The 24,412-nt window shown below is 37.9% G+C and overlaps 1 protein-coding gene across 2 annotated transcripts in view; it reads right to left on the bottom strand.

The window, feature by feature from the left end:
* LOC131693204 (uncharacterized) overlaps nucleotides 1–24,412 on the bottom strand; it is a 422,811-nt gene that overhangs the window by 63,440 nt on the left and 334,959 nt on the right. The window contains exon 3 of one of the 2 annotated variants that reach the window (XM_058980851.1): nucleotides 21,594–22,425. The exons of the other annotated variant lie outside the window; for it this stretch is intronic. Within the exon in view, the coding sequence (XP_058836834.1) occupies nucleotides 22,355–22,425 (71 nt within the window). The 3' untranslated portion in view covers nucleotides 21,594–22,354. Of the gene's footprint in view, nucleotides 1–21,593; nucleotides 22,426–24,412 lie in introns of those variants that run through there. 2 annotated transcript variants of the gene reach the window in all.

Here is a 24,412-nt window from a genome sequence, read left to right as displayed (position 1 = left end):
ACTAATAATTAGGACATTTGACCGATAAATTCTTTCACATATCCACATAAAAGGTCGATTTGCTAAGGTAGTTCAGAATAGCCCCGGGTTCTCCTACTTCATTTGCGTCAGGGAACAACATTCCATGTGCTACCCTTTGTGTTCATTGTTGCGTTGTTCTCAAATTCACTGTTAACATTTTTACTTATATTTAAAAAATTAATGACAGCTTGGAAATCTAAATACACCGTATTGTTTCCTACATATCTGCAACAAAGTAATACTCTTAACTTTGAAATAGAGCAGGCTTCTTGATGAATGCAAGGGTAATTTGGAGATTCTATATTTTACCATGTTATCTACTAACGCGATGTTTCGACATTTTCCTCTTAAGTTAGAATAAGTATAACAAGGATCGAAATCTACGGATTAGATTTTTGCTAGAACTTAATTGGAATAGGTCGATAGATAGAAAGGGCCGAAATGTCATGTGTAAAATGGGAATAAATGTTTTGCCAAATGCATGTAATATGTTCAAATATATTGTGGAAAGCGAGTCAGTTACAACATAACTTAACAAATTATTACTGAATAAAAAAATTAAAGAGATTATTTCGTAACGTGCTTACCTGGAGATTAGAAGATTAGAATAATTAGTGGGTAAAACATAAGGCATTTTTGTGTGACAACGGCCTCATGAAGAATAAACACACAATGGGGAATGTATGTCAGAATGACCCAGTAACAATTTATTTAATGCAAAATATGTTAAAAAGAAAGCACTATTCTGATATTTATAAACAAGTTTATACACTTGGATACGCTTTGGTACTCGCCGACATAGGGTACAGCCAACCGGCGTAGTTTGCTAAACAAAACACGAGAGAGTACTTTGTAGGCGACATTGAGGATCGTTATACCTCAATAGTTATTACACTCGAGTTTGTGGCCCCATCATCGAGATATACTCTAAAATATAGATTTCGACTGAAATTGAAGTATATACGAGTCCTATTAAGCCGTCAGTAAATTGCGTTGTCAAATTCATATGTGCAATAACTAAATACATATTTTAAAATGATAGCAAACATGTGAAAATTAATTGGTCTTGTAGTTTCAAATTACTTTACGATTGCTTTAAGATTAATTGATTACATTGTATCTAAGGTTAATTAGGCGAATTATTTTAAGAATAATGGAAATTACCCTAATTATTGATTACCAATGTAATCATTTGATTACCGAATTATTTCGGTATTATATTATAAATTCTTGATTAAGTATCACTATGTTGGCTTGTTGGAAACCCCTTGCTACGAACCTTACAATCCACCGGCGGGCAATTCACAATCGGGTAGATGCACACAATTGTGAATTCTCTGGCCTATCCAGGTATATCGTGACCAAGCTGGGATCAAATTGGCTCACGAAACGTGTAATGGTTTCGAGAGAAATTCCTCCGCCGGAGAACCCTCAGTCGGAGTAGGGTTTTTACACCGCCGGAAAATATCCTAGTAGATCTCGATAAACCTGAGACCTAAATGGCTTAAGGAAACGGGTATCGGTTTCGAGAGAAATTCCTCCGCAGGAGAACTTACAGTCGGAGTAGGATGAATTCACCTGTGGGAACTATCCGAGTAGATCGTGATAAAGCTGAGAAATCACGAAAAACGGAGAAAAACCGGAGCTAGACGATTGCAATTATTTGCTTCGATTTTGTGCATATGAGCTTGCCTACACACCAAAAAATAATGAAATTTAAACGACATGTAAATCAATACGAATGTAAACATACAACGATTGAATCAAAAATTTGATTGAAAATTACGTTAAAATCAATTGGAGCATCAAACAGCATACAATTTTACACTTTCATTCGTGTAATCTTACATGTCACTCATTTTACAGCAGTTTTCTGGTAAAAATACATTGAAGGGCATTGGTTTTCCGTTTAAAGAAACTGTAATTTTCAATCCACGTGTAAAATTCTAATCAAATTCGTTGCAGAAAGCACGAAAAGTCGTGTGTATTTGTGGTGGAACTTAATTTTACATTCATCTTCATGCCCCTAATATGTGCATGAAAATAAACTTAAAATTACAAAATAATTTTTTCTGTGTAGTCCTAGTTTTCCGTTCTATGTTTCTAATTAATTCGCTCTAGAATTCCTATCCGTCATTCATTGCTTTCGTTTCTATTATTCTATATTTCTATTAAATTTGCCGAAAACAGCCAACAAAATCGATACAATTGGCATTTTATAAAGATTTTAGGAAAACTATATTGTGCATTATTATAGGCACTAGAAAAAAAAGTTCGGCATTAAAGCATTAAAGGTAATTTGATAGATTTAGGGTTATCGGTGCTGTTGGAGATTATACTATTTACTAACCATTAAAGCCGTTGTATTTTACTCTCCACAAAATCTAGATTCATTTCTTGTTGAACAGACAGTAGATGCAATTAATCAAGTGCTATTTTCATTGTACTCATTACATAAATAATCATATCGAATTGCTGCATTACGTAACTCATTGCGGTTCGATTGTAAATCAAGTTAATAAATTATCAATTGTCAGAAAATTGCAATCGATATGTTTCCTCACTTCGCTGCTATGCCCCTTCCCACAGTTCACTGGAAACAACAAATCATTCTACGAATTTCCAACCAGACATGCCCAGGTAGTCCTTTGTGGAATTCGAGCTTCGCGAAGCTCATTGATTTACCAACCCAGCCTGGCGGTTCACAATTGTAGGCATGATTTAGGTCGGTTACATGTTGGTGTAATCCTACTTCCGATAGAAGCTGTGTTTAACCTAGCGTAACTCAATTAAGGGGAGCATTTTAATTACAATTTTCAAAAAAAAGTTGTTTTTTGCATTTTGCAATACACTTAAGAATTAAAAATGTCATACCAAACCGATTCAAATTAGGCGGAGCGCTAGGCGGAAATACCTTGGAACGTGTTTTTTCGAAACTGTATTTTTCAAGCCGGGCGACAGAACTCATTCTAACCCAATCAAATAAAAATAGAGAAAAATACAATTTTCTTAGGTGTTAATTAAAGTTAAGGGCCGCTTACAATCCCACAATCGCCTGGTATACACTAACAGCCCCGGGATGGGTCGGACACGGTAGGCACATGTCCCCTACTCTGCTATTGAATACTTTACGCTGACGTCACAAATGAACTGAGGGTTCATTTTTGACAGTTCGCTTGTACTGTTTACATGGACTTAGAAAAATTCTTTACGATTTGCTTCGAGCGAATCTAGCCGTCCACAAATTTTTCTAAGTCCATGTAAACAGTACAATCGAACTGTCAAGAAAAGTTAGGTTAACTGTAAAGAACCTAATAACTTGCCTAGTAAAAACTGATTGTATTTCGCCCCTTGAATGTTTTCATGATACTATTTTCGTCCGCGTCCCTTATCACCTATTTTCATTGAGTGAATCATCAGTATCTTTGAATATGAGCACGCTTGGTTATGTAACTATTTTTTCCGTTATAATTTTATTACAAATAAGTAGTAGTTTTCATTTTACTATTTTCCAAATTGCACATATTTGGTAGTATGTAATTTTAAATGTTCGTTAATGGCATTGTAGGGGTACACATATCCGCCGACTGAAGCCAATCGAGCGGACATTTCTTGAGCGTTTTTTCAAAAAGACATATCTGCAATGAGTTACTCTCTTTGTTTACTTTCTCTTTTGGTTTTTACGGCGTCACTATAACACTTTTCCCTTATTTTACAGTACAGATCGAAAGACGGTGGTTTTAACTAGCATATTATGCAAAGAGTTGAGGGATAAATGTTAAAGTGACCGAATTATTAACAGAAGAGAAAGTAAACAAAGAGAGTAACTCATTGCAGATATGTCGTTTTGAAAAAACGTTCAAGATTTCTTTGGACAAAGCAAACTAAACTCTATGTATCTTTATTGTTCATTTAACTCTCCGGCACTCGCACCAAATTTTGTAACACGAGCACTCGCGCGTTGTACTTTGTACAACACAGATAGTCTTTAGAATACTTCGTGATCCGTATCATTTGGAGCACTACTTTCTTCTGCAAACTTGGGCAGTTGATAATGGCCTTTCGGATGGGCGAATTAACATGATGGAATTCTACCGCCAGGCGGCGCTAGTGAGCATTATTTTTTTTTCGATCTACTGTATCTAAAGTGTCTGATTTTTCAGCAGATATGTGTCTTCGGCAATGCTGTTCTGGCGACCAAAGCCTACGAGGTGGTATGTGAAATAGTTTGATATTCTGCTACTACGTGGCGCTAGTGGTTATACCATTCTTGGCCTACTGTATCTCGAATTCCTGATTTGTTAGCAGGACGGTATCTTCGATATAGTTGCACAAGAGATAAATACCTACGAAGGGAAACACTAAATAGTTTGGGATTCTGCCACTAGGTAGCGCTAGTGAGCATGCATATTCATGATTTCTGAATCTCAAGATTACGACTATTTAGAAGTATGATAGTATAATTCATGTCATAAGTGAGTTATACTATTTTCGAATCAAATCAGTACGTTGAAGAAATTGAAGAACAATTGTGCTTGTTTAGCATTTTTCTGTACTAGGGGTGTCATTATTTCTGTGCATGTTATAAGGAGCCCTTTTTACAGATTACCATCGTGAATGGTTGATTGGTGTTACAGAAATGGTACACATGAGTTTTATGAGTTCAAAATCTTAATTTCCTTGCGTACATATTCCAAAATTATAAATGAATAAATTAGTTTAGTTGAGTTAGAGGAACATCATCTGACAAATTATGGAATATATTTCCGGAATATCATCGATTTATTCTTTCTCTTGGAAATATTCACCATTTTTGGTTTTAGTTCGAAGAAAAAATAGAACAATGACTTTCCAAATAAACAGGAAACTGAGATACAGTGGGTCGAAAAAATTACATGCTCAAGTTCAGTAGTGCCTCCTAGTGGATGAATCCCATATTATTCGATGTACCACCTCGAAGGTTTTAATCTCGTGAGCAACTTTGCCGAATGCACGTACTCGCTAAAAATCAAGAAATTGAGATACATTAGGTTGAACAACTGACAAGCTCACTAGCGCCGCCTAACGGTAGTTTTCTGAAGCAGCCATTATAGGTTTTGATCTGCTTAGCAACTTCGTCGAAGATACTGACTTTCTAAAAAATGGGGATCTTGAGATATAGCGAGCTGACAAAATAACATGCTCACTGGCGTCACCTAGCGGAAGACTTTTATATCAAACTGTTTTATCTTCCACTGACTAGCTCATGATCTTCTGAACAAGCTTGCCGAAGGATGTAACCCTCCAAATGATCGAGATCACGAGATATATTGAACAGAATATTGTTTGGTCGAACTTCCCACATCGCGCGTTCTGTTGGTCTGGTTTCATCAAACAATTTCAAATTGTATTGTTACACTTGAGGTATGTCAGTGTACAAAAAAGAGTGTATCTTGCCCAAGGATGCAAAATGCCTATTTTTTCTGCGGCTGTAATTTTTCTGCCTACATTCTCATTTCTCTCTCGATGCTGCTGTCATTCACTAGTGCAGGACGCCCAGCGCTGTACGGCTGCCTGTGTGCAAAGCAGTAACATGACAAAAAACTACTGTCCCCAGTACAGCCACCAGACGCGAGCGGTACAGCTTCTCTTTCCTTATTTTACATTTTTTAATATTTTCAATCTTTTTAATATTTTTATTCAAAAATTACGACAATGAATGCGGCTTATTTACGCCACGGCCGGCATCAACGCTTTCGTGTGCGGGCCTCTCCCTTTCACTATAGAGAGAAAAATGTACAAAGCGAGAGAACAAACTTTACTACGCCACACTCTCACCGAGCAGTCGGAGTACAGCAGCAAAACAAAAATGTATTCTACTGCTGTACGGGAAAATGTACTCGGTTTGGCTACCGTTCTGACAAGAGCTGTAGTGATGCGTCGCTGTAGCGGGCTGTACGCCTTATACAAATGTAAATATACCGAAAAAATGTAGTTCATCGGTACCGTTGGCATCCCTGATCTTACCTAAAACATGATTTCTGAGGAATACATAGTGATTTGGCATTGATAAATGTCTTTACAAATAAATGATAACGAAAAATCCCAAAGTGTTGTACAAAATACAACAGCGCGAGTGCTCGAGGGTTAACCAACTAGGGAAGGCATTAAATGTGCATGGGGAAAACGCATGGTCTTGTCTAAGTGGAATGATGACATCATTCATGTATGAGTGTTGATGTGTTCATTAGTTTGCTTTTTGTTAATAAAATCATTGTTAATTACATGTTTTTTTTTTCCTTTTTTATTTCGACTATGTTAGTCACATTTTCTTTTTTACATTTTAACGATATTCAATTAGCTAGAGATTACTGGGTAGGGAAAGTTATGAAAATTAGAGTCATAGTTATCAAGTAAGAGCAAGGATGTGAAGTATACAGATCGGAAAACTAGAAGTGGCAGTCTAATAAAATTCTATCCCGACATTCGAAAGGCAAACAGAGATGAACAGCAGAAATCATCAATGATTGATGCTAATCGTCGACAGGTTTTCAGTATTTTACATTTCACATTCACATTAAAACAAATTATACTGTGTGGTGTGTTGGTTATTTCACTCGTCGCAAAGGTCCGACGAGAACGACACATCTTCTTAATCTTAATCTGAATATTTTAAGAATGAATGAACGGAGGTACGAAAGTCGAAGGCGGGAACACCGTGTGTTGGATCTTCGTGAAAATCAATCAGCAGTACTGCAACAATATTTAACATCAGCTGACTGATTTTCATAAACGTGTAACACACGGTGTGGAAGAAATTGTGCTTTTTTCGTTTTCGATTTTAGTACCATTGTTCGTTCGTCCTTAGCACAGACCGAGTAAAGGCGCTTTAACCTCGGCTTCTTAGCCAGGGCAAGGTGTAAATATATCTGTCCCATCCCAAAGGACCAAAGGAGTGACATTAACCTTCTTAGCCAAGTCACTCCCAACGATTAATATATCCCCTTTAAACTGAAACGGTCGGTATGGTTGTCCTCGTTTCTTCCTCCTTTAAGATTCAAAACAATTCGTTGATTAAATTATTTATTATATGAATAATTTAATTGCCGTTTAATTTTGAAACATCTTCAAACCAAACTCTGCACAGTAGGCCTGGCCGTTTTAATATTTGCGACATATGAAAATATGCTTCAAATATTAATATTGACAAGAAAAACACTACAGAAGAACTGCAGTGTTTTCCAGGATGCTTTTCAATACTAGCTGTGTAAGGGTTAGAATAGAATAGAATAATCGTCGACAGGTTTTCAGTGGTGATCTTGCGTGGCTTTTCTTTTGTCGGTTCTCACGGTAAAGATGGACAAGTCTGTCTATTCCATGAGACATGCTGTGAACTCGAGTGATTCCTAAGCTCGACCCTCTTTAACAGAAGACAAAAGTTAAGCCCGTACGATATTTAACCTGTTCTAATGACCCTGCCACTTCTAGTTTTCCGATCTGTATACTTCACATCCTTGCTCTTACTTGAGTACTATGACTCTAATTTTCATAACTTTCCCTACCCAGTAATGTCTAGCTAATTGAATGTCGTTGAAATATTAATTATATGTTTCATTCTCAATGTATTGAGTAATTTCATACACTTTTGAGTAGCAGATGCACTATATCATTAATTGCCATGTAAACCTTATTTCATTACGAGCATAATAATATTATAGCTTGATTTTTGTATTACAAGGCTACAAAACTAGGTGTACTTTCATTATTTCCTGCATTTTCTGGTTTTGGTAAACTTCAAGAAAATGTGGTCTATAGCTGCTCGAAAAGTCTTTGAACCCGAATCCCGTCATTGAGCTCCCCCCAAACCTCTGTTTCTAAAAAGCTGTAACCGCCAATGATGGTGTACAGGTCGGACTCGATTATCCGTGATTCGATTATCCGGGGAAAATGATTCGATTATCCGGGTGTTTCGAAAAAAATCAAATTTAAACTAGAATGTCTGATTATAGTGCTAATTCGATCATTGCAGTCAGCAACACTTTTTTTCGGGGGTCTAGGGTTAACCTCCACTCAAATTTTGGCCTACCTCAAAAATAGCTTATATATGGGTTATTCCGCGCAAAGTGACCAAAAAAACCAAAATTTGAAATCGACCTTCACGAATGGGAAGTTTTGAAGAAATTGTTCATCTAGAGCCAATATTGCTTATGGCATTAAAAACTGGATTCTAATCGCATTGCGCACTTACCATTCTTCCTTTAAATTCTTCTCATAGACTGATTAGTTCGATTGGTCTGTCTATAAAAGTATCATCTCAGTTGAAATACCTGTGTTTTGACAGTTCACAGTTTTGAGATCACTCGCACTTTAAAAGTGCGGAGTCCAGGTTGGTGGGAAGTGCACAATATATAATATCCTAAGATATTGTGTCAATTTTTAACCACCCCTCGGTCCATGGGAAGACTCCTAATTTTAATAAATTGTTTAAAAAAATGGTTGCTCTTCGGATTATATCTCTGGTACTGTTTACACTAGAATCAAACAAAGAGATGATTATTGAAGGATTTGTTCAATGAATCTGGAAAAAATGCTAGGTTTTACACTCAGGCACGTAGCCAGAGGGGGGGCTAGGGGGCTAAAGCCCCCCCCGAAATTTTTCAAAAATAAATTTAAAAAACCGGTGACTTTTAACAAAAGTTGTTGCTTATTTGGTTTGAACAAATTATTGAGAAAAAGTTAAAGAAGGCTATTTCTAACCACCGAAGGCAATGGTCACGAAATTCAGTGTGCTTTATGCTTTTGCTCGAGCCAGTGCGAAGCGAACAACAAAAAAGTAACTTTTATATTGTGTGCCTTGTCTGAAGAATACAAGAGACTGTTACTTTAATTGTAGCTGTAATAATCTGTCGAGATTAGTGATTAGCAGAAGCAAGAATTGGTGCTCCAGCCAAATGCGGTGATTATAAAATTATTGATCATTCGCATCCTGAAGGTGTAAATAGAGATTAGACTTTCGGAAACCGGCTCTATCCAGTTCTACCATGGCAGGCATTTAGCGCTCAACAAATTAGTGCAGACTAAACCATTCATTTCGCACAACTTAAAGCACAAGGTTGTGTGTGACAATGCTATAATTAAGATCCTTCTGTATATGGACTATGAGAAAATGAATGTTCCGCTACAAGATCGGATACCGCTTACTCGCAGATTAATGTCACATTTGGGAGAAATGGAATCTATTTGGAAGGGCAATTATTGAGGGCGAAAAGCAAGGAAGATATTCGCGAACATAAAGGCAGCAACTACGATGATGACACGGAAATGTACAATAGCGAGATAGAAATGAACTACTCCCCCCCAAGACATAGTTGGTGAGGAAAAAAATATTTCCTCGCCTCGTAAACAGGTTTCCACGTGCAATGGCTAAGCGCTTGCGCGAGATCTGTAGGACAACCACATAAACTCGTTATATTATTTTTATTGTTTACATAAGGAAATATATAAAAGACCCACGACCCAGTTTGTTATTTTTAAATGATAAGTTTTTGAATTGCACACAATTTTGAATTTCTGTATTAGGTCAGTGCACACTGTACACTCTGTTCTCTGTACACTACTCTGCGCTACACAAAAAGTATTTCAATTTATCTGAGAACGATTGAGCCGAGAATAGAATTTTCATTTCGCGTCATTTTAACGCAATACCATTTTTATTAACGCTTCATTTCATTGTTACGAGTAATTCGTTCCGTACTAATACACTGTTAATCCGTAAATCCGTGATATCTTCGACAAACGTGCAAAAAAAATTCTTTTAAAAGTGGACCGGGCAAAAAGTGGTAAAATAATAGGCAACCACGAAGAGGGACTAAAATGTTGGGACTGATTGAATCTATAAGTCAATAAGTTGGGATAACAGTTTCGATTTCATGTCTTAAGTATGTGACAGTCTTTCGTTCCGTTTTTGCTCGTCATGGAATAAAATGAGAGAGATAATCTTAAATAAGAGAGCAAAGAGAGGAAAAAATCAACCAATCTAAATCGACTCAAGATCACTCTTCTATCTTTACTATACACTCAACACGAGTTCTTTCCGAATTGCGCTCTGATCTTCTCATTTCGTCTTCGTTGCGTTAGGTGCAACAACTTTAATTGAAACTTTTTCCCAAATAGTGATAAAACAAACATGTAATCAGACAAACATTACAACTTTCTTCAAAAAATCATACATCTCTTCCAATCTTGATGATGATTGAAAAAAATCAAGAGCTAATTATTTTTATTCACAAACAAACCTATTACTAAACAGATTAGTGTTCATATTTGTTTAATGAATTGGCATCAGTTTTGCAAAAGTTTTACAGGAAACGGATAATTTGCTGTAATTTAAAACAGACAACTCTAAAAGAAAGCCTCGGCAAATTAGGTGCAAGTGCGATGTGTTCTCTTCCATGTGTCGGAAGCAAGTGATGCTGAAATTATTATCTATGTTTATAGTCTCTAGTTATTTTGGTGGTGTCATCAATGTTATATTTACCAAATTTTATGTAAATTAGAAGCATTGAGTAATCAGTGCTAAGTAATTTTCTTTCGATTTGTGAATAGATTCTGAGCAGTTTCGCTCAGTAGATTAAATTCTGGGTAGTTTCCATTAGTAGATTAAATCATTGAAATATATATTTGACATTGTCCAAAACCCCACGAATTCCGAAATAAAACCTTCAAATAAATAAATAAAACCAAAATGTTCAAATATAATATTTACTCAATCTAGGTAATCTTCTCAAGTTACAACGGTTTTGCAAGATTGTCAAAAGTCAATAGAGCTAAGGCATTCTTGCTTTGTAGTGAAATCAGTAGTTTTTGCACTCACTTTACATTTTGACTTTTACTATAGTTTTAGGGATCTAGGAAAATCAGTCTACGATATTTTTAATTCATAAGTACAATGATATAAAAAGTACCTAAAAAGAATCAACTTAAATAGATAAAAAGATAGTTATTCTGAGTTGCCTGATAATGTTGTCGAAGATAGTCTTTAACCCATTACCTATGAGAGTCAAATGAAAAAAACATGTGTTTTTTCAGGATTGTTTTGATTACGACATGATCAGTATCATTTAAATTGAAAATTTCATAAAGTCGAGTTAACGCAAACTTCGGATGAAGTCAAAGAGCTAGTAATAGTAGAAAGAAACCTGATCATGAAAATAGGAGTTGAACCTATTTTCTGCATCTACAAATCGCCTGCCTTATCAGAAGATTTGAAGCAAATTTCGACATTCACTTTGTTCGGACATTCTTTGCAACGGTAAACTTTGATTTCACACTGATATATTCCTATTCATGGGGACAACCTTGACGTTGGTTTCGTTCTTCTGATTAGCAAATGCGTGTAAAGTTTCATGAGACGGGTTTTTGGATATTTTTCTACTCATTCCAATTTAGCGTCTTCTACAAATTGTAAAGGTGTATCGAATGTGTAGCATTTTCAAGCAGCGTAGCATGCAGCGTAGCATTTTCAAGCAGCCCTTAATACTTTGAGCTCTTGACTATTCATTTTTGTAACTAGAGAAATTTCTAACTTGTAAATCAAAAATAATCAAATTTAATTCGTCGATGCACTATAGCCTTTCTTGTAACAGGCAACATATTATTAGAGTTTTTAGTGTCTATTGTCTTATTTTTGGAATTGTTTTCACTAAGAACTTTTCATAATTACGTTCAGTTTCCAGTGATTGTTTCAAGTCATCAGAATTAATACATTTATGCAATAATTTTTAAGCCCCTCCCGAAACAAAATCCTGGCTACGGGCCTGTTTTACAGCAGTATTGCCAAATATGTAACTTTTTAGTTTTGAACCAAAAGTACATTTTTCTCGTAATACACATATCGGTTACTGCAGGCCTTTTTTACACATAAAATGTAATTAAACTCGGTTTCTGGCACTCTCTTGAGATAATGATGAAATGTTTTTTCAGGATTCTGTTTAGATTCTAGGATTTTGATCGAAGTTTTCTTAGCATTCTGACGGAATCTATTTCAAAAGTTCGATTGAATCCTTATCCGTATTTCTACAGTTTTCTCTCTGAATTTTGATGCAGGATTCTAGAAAAAAAAGCTTCTCAAAGATCTGGTGGAGTCCTGCTAAAAATAGTATTCTGCTGAAGATTATGATTTATTCAAGATGCTGATAGAATCATGTTCCTATTTTTAATGAAATGCTCTGAGCTCCAGTGGACTTTGACACAATATTGCTCTTCTTCTTCTATTACCTTCAACAATTTATTCCTGCTCATAATTCCAATGGCATCTTTAACCCATTCGACAAGTAAGGCTAATAACTGGGACTAATATCTTTAATTCGAGCACTAACACTTATAAATATTATCAGTAGAACAGAAGTTATTACAATTAATCTGATTTGGTTGCGCTGAAACAGTGCTGCCAGGGATAGTTTATATTAATGGTGAAAATGAAATTTTGGAATATTTTCATAGCCTAATATGTGTAAATATTATCGAAAACTGAACTTTCTAATTTAGACTGCCTTAAACTATCTATTTCATTAAATTGGACTTGATCGTAAGGTGAATATTGAGCAGCTTCTAGCACTGTGAAAGAAGCACCTATTTTTATTAAACCAGGTTCCTCGTGTTTAAGGACACCAACAGTTCTATAAGTAAAAACAGTTTTGAAACCTTATATGCTGTAGAAAAAAGTTGGTCGAAAAATGGTTAACAAGATTCTGATTAGAGACTCGGCACTCACTGGAGGCGAGCTCAATTCATGGGTAGCTCAAGCAAAAATGGAGGTTAGGCTATGTAAAGAGGGTGCCAGCAGTACTTCTCGCTGAGGCCGCCGGGAACCCATCATCTACGTACCCTTCTGTAGTTCTTCGCTGTTGACAAACATGAGTTTACGAAGACTACATGCGTAGTGATCACCTGACAATCCGGTACGACACTGGTCAACTAAATGATGCTACAAAGACAAGGATCTCTTTTTGGATGCACAATGCGCTTCCTTCTAATGAAGGTTAAAAGAAATGTTAGCTGTTACATGTGACACCACCACGTAAATTAACCTGGATGCAAGAAACAGACAACCCCCAGTTCACTTATATACTTTATTTTTTCTAGTATACGAGTAATCGATATTACCTCGGAAAATCGTATGTTGTATTACAGAAGACACACTTTATTAAAAAGTTTGTCTTAGAATTCTTGCACAAATAGCTATGAACAACTAATACAAACTGTTAACTCGTGACGAATATAAATAATAAATGAAAACCAACTGAAAACACAAATCACACCTTGAAATTCTGAAAAATCTACTAGGGTCACAATAGGTACATTTACCATAATAGGAAAATTTAACATGACCATTTTATTTCCAATTTCTTTGTGAATAAAGCGTAAATTCATAAAATAACACAAAAAAGATTGATTCGATTATCCGGGATGAGATTTTTTTTGAAATCCCCGGATAATCGAGTCCGACCTGTACTTCATCTAAGGCAACTGCTAAGCTTTGTACGCTCCTGTCTTTAATCCATCAAAATCGGACCGAAATGTATTATAGAGAGTATGTATGTATGTGGTGCACCCGGAAAATGAGCAAGAACAAGCCATACAAACAATTATTTTCGGTATACCACACACACACACCGGGCAGGTAATCTCTGTAGGATAAATTATTCCACATACAACATGTTATTTATCGGTGCTGCTGGCGGTAACAAAATGAAACGAGTCGCGAATATGTACCTACCTAAATATGAACAATAATGTAGGGTGAAATTGCTTTAATGGTTTAATTATTCTCCCGAAGCGCAAATGATTACACGCTTTGTTGAACGCTACTGCAACAGCCGCCCAGGGGCCGCTTCCTCAAGAACCCTACCACCCTGACCGTTGGTTACTGACCGCACAACAATGGTTGCACTATCGGTATTTCACAGCGTTTAAAAATGTAGAAGCCCGGTGGTCCCATGATAAATGCTTGATAATAGCGAAACACGACAAATATACATACCTACATCCAGCTGGCACAGCCGCAACGGTAGAACCCACGCAGGAACAGTACACAGTCTTCAGAAGAAAAAATACTCAATTAGCACTTTATTCTTCCAAACCCATAAACCGTAGAGTGCCGCTCGATTCAGTAGCGCGTGCCGTCCACTCGCTTTTTTTCCCACGGCGCTAAAAACCGATCATCAGTCCCGAGCTATTCACCGGCTTGCGTTTCATATTTACTGCCCTCGTGTGACAGTGGTGACGGCATGGTAGGTAAGTCAGTGGAACGACGACGTCGCCACAGATTTAATTAATTACTGGGGGAAAATGGATGGCTTCTGTCGCTGCTGTGCGTGCGGGTGTCTGTCACCTAGGGACGACTGAACCGTATCTAGCTATCTACAGGCCGTATTTAATAGTGTGTAAACCGAATCATCTCCGGGATGTTTTGTCGGCGGTACAATTGAAACAATGGCAAAACATACCGGCGCGCCGGAGGCAACGATCTGTGTATATGGATGTGTGGAGTAGGAGCGACTGAGATTCTATTGAAGTTGAGAGTTGGGAGCAGTGTCCGTGTGTAACTTGTGGGTGGAGATGTTCTATGGAAAAGCAGGCTGGATTTATTACTCTATGTTTACGACCGGGAGTATCAATAAATTAGCGCTTGCGTCAGCAGGTGGGCCCTTAAAGGATTTGATCAGTTACGATGAAGAAAAGCAAGTGTAGCATATTTAATGATAGATAGTGTTTCAATTTAGGATGGCTGCCTTTCGACACATGGAAATCATATTAGTATTGCTACACGGAAAAAAAATCGTTCAAACATTCATTCGATTTCGTGTACTGAACAATTTACGAAAATTGCTACCAAGTTCCTGAAATTGTGAATAATAAACCTCGTATTCATGAAACTTTGTTTTTTTTTCAAAAACTAGTTCGCCCCTAGTATATATTCTTTTTCATCATTTGAGAATACACAGCAGCCACTCACATGATGTTTATCATTTCAGGAGCTTATTCGCGATTTTTCTGACTTCTCATCACGTTACCTTACTATTTTATTCATGAGTTTACTATCAGATTTTTCTGTCAGACCGGCGGGATTTCTGATCATGATTTCAGTATCTGTGACACGAATTTTGCAATTTCTATTCACATTATCGTCATATTTTAGTCATGTGTAGAGTGATTCATGTTGATGATTTCAGGATCTTAGTGTCGAATTTTGACTATTCAAACACGCGTAATATGATTTATGTTCATGATTTCAGGAACTTTGTCATGATTTTCGTAATTTCCATTCACGCGTAGAGTGATTTCTATTTACGATTACAGTGATTCATGTTCATGATTCCAGAATCTTAATCACGATTTTTGACATTTTTGTCACAAGTGGTGTTATTTCAGGAATCATGAACCACTTCACGAATATATGACTATTATTTGATGATATTGTGAACTATTTCACGAGCACGAATGGTAAATCGTGACCTTTATACTAGGATTCATCAATTAGTTCACGTATATTTGAATATTATTTCCCTTTTTTATTTCGACTATGTTAGTCACATTTTCTTTTTTACATTTTAACGACATTCAATTAGCTAGAGATTACTGGGTAGGGAAAGTTATGAAAATTAGAGCCATAGTACTCAAGTGAGAGCAAGGATGTGAAGTAAACAGATCGGAAAACTAGAAGTGGCAGGGTCATTAGAATAGGCTTAATATCGTACGGGCTTAATCTTTGTCTTCTATTAATGAGGGTCGAGCTTAGGCAGTATAACTACGAATCACCCGAGTTCACTAACATGTGTCCTGGTATCGATAGACGTGTCCATCTTTACCGTGACAACCGACAATTGACAATTTGAATATTATTTCACAATTTTGTGATTTATTTCACGGGCAAGCATGATCGTGATTATTGTGCTAGGAATGATGAACCAGTTCACGATTTCATGAATAATATTTTATTATTTTGTGAGCTATTTCACGAGCACGGATATCGGACTAATATATTAGGAATCATGAATTAGTTCAAGAGAATTGAATGAAATTATAAAATTCCTAGTTTCGTGAAATAATGTTCCTAAAAATGAATTTCGCGCTAAATCGTAATCAGAGTTGGCAGCACCCTCTCAGATTTTAATGAAACTTTCTGTACATGAGAACATTTTTTTTTCGAGTGTTGTCCTACTGGAGCTGTGGAGCTAGGTTCTCGGAAGGGCTCCCCGTCGGAATCACATACTACAATTTGCAGACGAGACAGGCAACGTCGCCCACTAAAACACTGCATCAGGCCAATTGTAGCGGGCCGTGATTCTGAATGTGATATTCATTGTACGGTTCAGGTAAGTGCGGGCGTAGGGACTCACGATCACGTGTATCATCGCAAAGAGCTCGAGCATTTGTACGTTAAGGTGTTCGATCGCGTGTGCGTTTGTATGTCGCGTGTGTTAACGTGTATGTTACTTCGCGTGTATGAAATCCATTCTATAACCGTGTGCCTTTCGCATATTCGCGTGTGTTCTTGGATAATCGCGCGCGGACTGTGAATCTAATACTTTATTTTTGGTGTACTGCTAAGATGCTAAAAGAGTGTGAGATCCTCCTTATCACTAGAGTGCCCGGTGACGTCGCCATGGAACGCGTTGTCTAGTGGATATTTGCTTTATTTTTTGATTAGTCCCACTGAATGCATGGAAATAAGTTTTTTATACAGAGAGTAATGGTTTCACGACGTGACAGATTCATGAGCGCGCGAAAACGGACGTTTGTAGGTTCGTGTTTGAGACAGCGTTTGAAACTTCGTGAGTGCTAAAACGTTCTCCTTATTACCGGGATGTTACTAAGTTTGCGCGATCGCGAACGTATGTGTGCGTTGTTAATCGCGAAGGGCTTAAGCGTTTGTATGCTAACGTGTTTGTCACGTGTGCTCGCGTTCATGTGACTTCGCGTGTACAAGATTGGATTTTGTAACCGTGTGGTATTTCCTATATAAGCGTGCATTTTTGGATGGTCACGCGGACCTTCATTCTGATAGTTAGTTTTTGGTGTACAATTCACATTCATTCACAGGGAGTAAGTTACCCTATATCACTAGAGTCCTCGGTCATGTCGACATGTAACGTGGTGTCCAGTGGATATGAGAGCTTTCTTTTTTTTAATTGATCCAATTGAAGGCATGCACCTGGTCTGCTGATATCAAGGATAGAAACATCCGGAAGTGACCGATTCATGATCGTGCGAGTGCGGGAGTTTTTAGGTTCACGCTTGAGACCGCGTTTGAAAATTTATAGGAGCTGAGACATTCACTTTATCACCGAGATGTTATCATGTTTACGAGATCGCGGGTGTAGGTGCCGGGGATGGTCGCGAAGGGCTCAAGCATTTGTCACGTGTGTGTGACTTCGCGTGTATAATTTTGATTTTATAATGATGTAGCGTGTATTCTTGTTTGATCGCGCGCGTACCGTGAATCTGATGCTTAAGTTTTAGTGTATGGTACAGATGGTAATCCGTTTCCCTATGGGGTCATGTCACCGTGGAACGTGTTTTTTAGTGAATATGAGCGTCACCTTTTCGATTGGTTCAACTGAAGGTATTAGTCCAGACTGGTAAAACTTTCGGACGTGACCGTTTCATGATCGCGCGAGTGGTGGGTTAATGTTTGAGACCGCGTTTGGAAGTTTAAAGATGCCACGTTTACTTAACTACCGGGGTGTTTTCATGTAGGCGAAATCGCGGGCGCAAGTATATGTGGATTACTGCAACTGCATGGTCGCGCCCGTGGCCAGGCCTGTGTTATCGCGAAGGTCACGAGCATTTGTACCTATATGAGTATAGATAGCGTATAGTAGAGATATACTAATAAAAGGAATCATAACATGCCGAATAAAGAAAAAAAGATGCAAAGAGCTTGACTAGACGTGTATAAATTGAACAATACTATTTTGGTATACATAAATAATGAAAAAGCAAACTAATAGATGTACAAAAGAAACAGACCAATGAAGTAGAATAGAAAAACACACGTGACATGCAATAAAACTCGTCTAAATGCAGCAAATGTTGTATATTTATCCTTAACGTCAATTGCATGCTGTTAGACTTTCATCATGCTATGCTGGCCGGGAATGGATGACTCACGTGCGTCGGTAAATTTATTTTACCCTAATTTATCCAGCCAGACTTTCCCCAATGAATAGAACCAAATGCTCAGATTGATCAAAAGAAGTATTAGCCACTATTCTATCATATACGTCAGTTCTGCATCCATTCCCTGACCCAACTGTCACAAATACTCAGATGAATACGTACATAGATAGACATACGACTAGCGCATGGCAGTTGTACACTAGTACGAAAAAATACGATTATCACAATTATCATAGGTTTCTACTTATTCTACTTTATTAAATTAATTTAATTATTAAATTAATTTAATTAGTATATGCACGATGACGAAGTCGACCGATAAATGGACACATAATGACTCCCTCCGTGAGCCCCGTCCACGAATACCACCAATAGAACAATATTTGCAAACATGGCACACAGCAAAAGTCAATCTACGTCGATCCGCCAGTCGGCCACGCCACCGCGCATAGACCAGTGGTTTAACGTTGGTATGCGCTGGTGCAGAGTATGAAAAGACATATAACATAAAAAGGCGCCCTCTCGGTCTCCTCGATGCACCACTATCGAGGCGTAATGCAATACCCATCTTAAAGCAATTGATGCTTGATGATGGTTGCAATACCGTCAAACCCCTAAATCTTGGGGAGGGACTTTCTGTACATGAGAACTTTGTCACAAAAAGCCACTTTGCATACTTTGTTTTTCAAAAATTGACAGTCTTTTAAAAAGGGTCAAACTTTTTTTGCCAAGATAGTTAATTATATTACCTACCTACCATCAAAAATTCAAGTTGGGCACTTTTAAGGAGAAAAAGTTTTTTGAAAAAAACTTTTCCTTGCCCCAACAGAATCTTTTTCAGTGTATTTTTATTCAGGATCCATAGCCCAGAGACCAGAGCCCAGAATCCCGAAGAGAGAATCCAGATTCCAGATTCCATAGCCCAGAGTCCAGAGTCCCGAGGAGAGAGACCAGAATCCAAAGTCGCGAATCCTTAACCCAAAATACTAAGACGAATCTAGAATCCAGAATCCAGAGTTCAGTGTCGAGAACGCAGAGTCCATAGCGCAGCGATCAGCTCCCAGAGTTCCGAAGACAGAGCTCAGAGTCCAGAGTTCCGAGTGCAGAGTTCAAAGTCCAGAGCGCAGAGTTCAGAGCCCACAGTTCAGAGTTCAGATGCCAGAGCCCATAGTCCAAAACCTAGAGTCCAGAGCTCAGAAACCAGAGTCTAGTATTATTATCTCAAAATACTGAGCCCAGAGACCTCAGCACATAATCCAGAGCCCAGAGCCCTTAACCCAAAATAATGACACCAGAGTTAAGAGCCCAGATTCCAGAGCTCGGAGTCCAGAACCCAGAGTTCAAATTCGATTATTCAGAGTTTAGGTTCCATAGCCCAGCAACAAGAGCCCAGAGTCCCAAGGAAAGAGCCCAGAGTCCAGAATCCAGAGTCCCGAGTGCAGAGTGCATAGTCCAGAATTTAGAGTCCAGAGTCCGCAGTTCAGAGTCCAAAGTCCAGAATAAAGACTCAGAGTCCAGAGCTTTAGGACCAGAATCCAGAGACCGAATTACTTTTCCCAAAATACAAGAGTTCAGACTCCAGAGAACAGAGCCCAGAGTCCAGAATTCAGAGTCCATAACACAGAATCTCGAGACGAGAGTCCAGAGTCCACAACACAGCGTGAAGAGTGCAGTATCCAGAGTATCCAGAATCTCGAGCTCAGAGTCTAGAGACAAGACCAGAGTCCTCAACCCAAAATACTGAGCCCAATGTCCCGAGCTCAGAACCCAAAGCCCAGAGTCCAGAGCCCAGAATCCAGAGTACTGAGTTCCGAGGAGAAAGCCCACAGTGCAGAATCCAGATACCCGAGTGCAGAGCTTAAAGTTCAGATTCCAGAGTGAAGGATCAAGACCCCAGATACCAGAGCTCATGGTTCAGAGTCCAAAGTGCATAGTACAGAAAGTCGAGGCCAGCGCCAAGAGTCCATCATCCAGCGATGAGTTCCGAATCAAGACCCCAGAGACCATAGTTCAGAGTCCAGCGTCTATAGCACAGAATATCGAGAACCCGGTGTCCAGAATCTAGAGTCCAGAGTTTACAGTCTAGAATTTAGACTGACTGGGTATTTTCGGAATGGTCTTGACGAGTAGGTGCCAGAAAATTATGTCTGACGCCATGTTGAAATCCAAGATGGCGACTTCCGAATGTAAATTAATACGATTACACTTCGCTCGAGCTTGAGCTTGTGCGACTACCCCTGGCTGTCACTCCGTTAACGATCGGGACTAGCTGAAGTAGCACAGGGAATCAGTAGATATGCTTGGGACTAGCGAAACAACTTTTCAATGTGCAAATCCTGGTAATCCTAAAGTGTAAAAACACAGGAACAGGATCAATCAATACCGGCGCCGGCCAGCCCCGAACGTAGATCGCGGATGGAAAGGGAAGGAATGGTTAGTCCGATACTTGTTTTTGCTAGAGGCCGTATATACTACTGCACACTCCACAAGTATCACGGGAGGAGGATATTTTTGTTAGTAAGAGTATAGAAGTTGGATATACTTCTTCTTAACCGACGTCAGAGAGGTGATTCCACTATCTGGACTAGATATCGATCCACCAATTTCATGGACCGGGGACCAACGGCTTTACTTCCCTTCCGAAGGAAGACGTGAACCACAGATTTTTTCACCTCAGAAAAATCTCAACGACCTCGGCTGGAATTGAACCCAGGCCAACTGGAATGAGTGGCGGTCACGCTTACCACTCAACCACCGGCGCCGTCATAAATTATTACGATTACACTTCGGATTATTTATCTTTGCACAGCACTTGATACTGATTAACATTGATTTGTATAATTGATGCGTGACGAAAATTTTACTAGAACTGCTCTTCACAACTATTGTTACTAGACTGTTTTAAGGACTTAGTTTTATAGTGCTGCTATTTGGTAAAATGAGTGTTGATGTAGGTAAGGTAGATATAACCAGGGTAATATGCCAAACGAATACCAAATTCGTTACTGATACTTTTTGCGTGTATCAGGCAACTAGCAGTTGGAAAATTGGATTCTGAGATGATTGTGACTTTCGTTGATTTAGTTTTCGATAAAAATACACTGAAGAAAATTCAGTTTTAACAAGGAAAACTTTTTTCCTTGAATGTGCCCAACTTGAATTTTTGACGGTAGGTAGGGAACATAATTATCTATCTTGGGACAAAATTTCATTCTAATCAAAGATTGGGTTTTTTTTTGTAAATCGACTTTAAATTTTTAAAATCGACTTTTTTCAGTGCTCAGAATTTTTTCAAAATTTCTAATAAAAAAATTGACTAATTTTGTGAAAATCACTCTTACAATAATTTTTTTGTAGGATTTGTCATTTTTAGACTATAGCCATTTGAAAAAAAATTGGTAAAAAAAGGTTGACTCTTTTCAAAAGACAGTCTAGATCATTTTTGGGAAAACAAAGTATGCAAAGTGGCTTTTTGTGACAAAGTTCTCATGTACAGAAAGTTTCATTAAAATCTGAGAGGGTGCTGACAACATTTGTTCGAGTTGGTGCGAAATTCGTCAAAATATATATTATTCATGAGTCAACCTTTGATTTTATGAATTATGTTCATAAAGTTGTGAACTAGTTCATGTACATAAAATCGATTTGGTAGTGACAGGGCGGAAACCGTGACTGAAGTTCACAAAGCAAAAACCAGTATTTCCACAAATAAAAGCGTTATAGTGGCGTTACTGAAGGGTAATTGAACATAATTATAAAACATGCTAAAAGTCGAATGGTTGCAGCGGCTACACATGTTTTCCAAACATTGACGAACCTAGGCGCAGGCAGCTAAAACTCTAGAATATTGTGGGTGGTGATGCGTGAGTTGCTTCTGCCAAGCTTATATTATCCTTTAAATGCCAATCACGGTACCTTCTAATTCTACGAAACGTAATAGACAGTAAGGAGAATAGATCCAAGCTGGATAGGACCATTTTCTATGTATTACAGACAGGTAGATAATTTGCCTTGAAAAAGGCCGCCAAAACCGGCCGAAACGTCGAATATTCAAAAATTGACTCGTTGGATACATACATACAAGACTGAGAAAGCCAAAGGCCAAACATAAAACACCCCCAGTCGATCAAAAAGTTACAATCTAAAATGGCGAACATGGCCAATGCATGGCCTATGAAACTATCAGCTTACCAAAATGGGCAGTTAAGTAGGGTTTGCTTTTAATAATCGCTATCGACTTACCTGAAACGAGAAAAGGAAAATAAGAAAATAATTTAATTATTATGCGGTGCATTGGACAAACTAAATGATGAACAAAAATAGACTAAATACAAAGCTTAAATGTCTGTATTATTATATCTGCTTGAGTAAAAAATCGGAAAAATTCTAAAAAAGCTCAAAGTGTATTATTTATATCTGTTAAACATCGACAAAAACCTTCGGTTCGAATTTCAATTCGCCGCCATATTTAACTTTGTGGAGCGTTCCATCAATATTGTCACCCATCATATAAACTTAATTTATGATGCTAAAATGTAAAGTACGAATACTCATCCAAAATGATGAATTTTCCATTCGAATAGTGTTAACGGTGAAGTGTGCGGAAACAAATTGGTATTTTTTAGTTGTTTCGCTATATATTTTGGCACTCGCTTACGTTTATGATAAATTACGTTGTTTTTCCTTAAAACACAGTGGACGGTTGAGCTTGAAATAGGTTAACCTCTGTGACTAAAACCAATGCAATGTCAGGAAAGACCGATAGTGTCAAACAAGCACATTTTCGTAGGATATCTATTAAAAATCGTTCGGAAGTGTCAAAAGTGACACACCAATACGTTTGAAATTTTATTTATTATCACATTCTTATTTCCGGAAATCATTTGTCTATGAGATACTACAACCTATAAAATGAACGAAAAAGATTTCCAACTGCGATATTTCCCTACTTACACATGCTACACCACTTACACTTGCGTGTAAATTTTTCTCCTCCTTAGTCACGCACCAATTGACTGAAGCTTCTCCACTTTATGGCATCTCGATTACCACAATTTTCAGATTTTATTACCACCCATTCCTCCTATGCAATAAAACCGGAAACAAGCGCTGCAGCTTCTCCCATTTAATTTCCTCTTTCAATTCTTCTGCAACTCTCGCTACAGGTAGGTAAGAGATTATTAACACCCCATAAACGAGCAATCAAACAACACCGCTGTAGTCTATACCGGATGTAGCTATGATATGACATCGGCAACATAAAAACCCCTTTGTAGATTGGACGGTTGGACCACAACAATGCATGGGTGAAAGAGAGGGAGAGGAGAGCAGAAACTCATCAAATGTTATACGACCGAAACATAAAAGAACAACCCAACCACTCGGGGCGTTCTTTTAATGCCCACAGGATACAGTTGTACTGCATTCTAGATATGTGTGTTTATTTTACAGCTTGCCAAAGTGTATGTTCGTAAAAATAGGGGGATCAGCCGTGACGTGGGAATAGGAATAGGCTACTGAAGAATGGCAAGTTTTGGGTACTATTGGGTTAAAAACATAAAATTTAGACTTAAAATTAATGACTTGAAAGCAGACCGTGAGTTTGATTATTAGACATGTCCTATGTCTGGCTGGGGATATTCCAAAATCTAAACATAATTGATATCAGATTTTGCATCTCCTTTCCTACGGATTTCCAAATTGAAATTTCTAAATAAAAACCACAGTTTGTATGACAACATTTCCTTCCAATTGAAATAGATGAATGATAAAGCCATCAATTTTGAAACCAGATGATTCCGAATCGATTCTATAATTTATGCGAAGTACACACTCCAATAACAAAGAGTAGGAGAAGACATAGTAAGACCCCTACTACGGAATTCACTGACGATTTTGTGCGTTGTAGTTAGAAACTTGAAAGAAGCGAACACGATTGCTTGTGATGCTTGTGATGTGATGTGATTGTCGACGCACTAGCAGATACCCGATCAGAAACACATAACAAAAATATTTCAAAACTATATCTTCTACTACCCTGTTACACAATGCCGTCTACAATATTGAGAATGAGCTTTCGCAAAAGCAATCAAGCTTATGAGTTTTTCTTGACATTGAAGGTGCTTTTGACAATATGTATTTCGAATCCAATTTGGAAGCAGCACGAGGTCATGGAGTACCTTCATATATAACGAACTGGATAAACGCAATGCTTAGCGACCGACATCTG

The sequence above is a fragment of the Topomyia yanbarensis genome, chromosome 3 (genome assembly GCF_030247195.1).
Source record: "Topomyia yanbarensis strain Yona2022 chromosome 3, ASM3024719v1, whole genome shotgun sequence".
In the NCBI taxonomy this organism is placed as follows: domain Eukaryota; kingdom Metazoa; phylum Arthropoda; class Insecta; order Diptera; family Culicidae; genus Topomyia; species Topomyia yanbarensis.
Note: the sequence above shows the minus strand (reverse complement) of the source record. Positions and strands in the feature narration are given on the sequence as shown.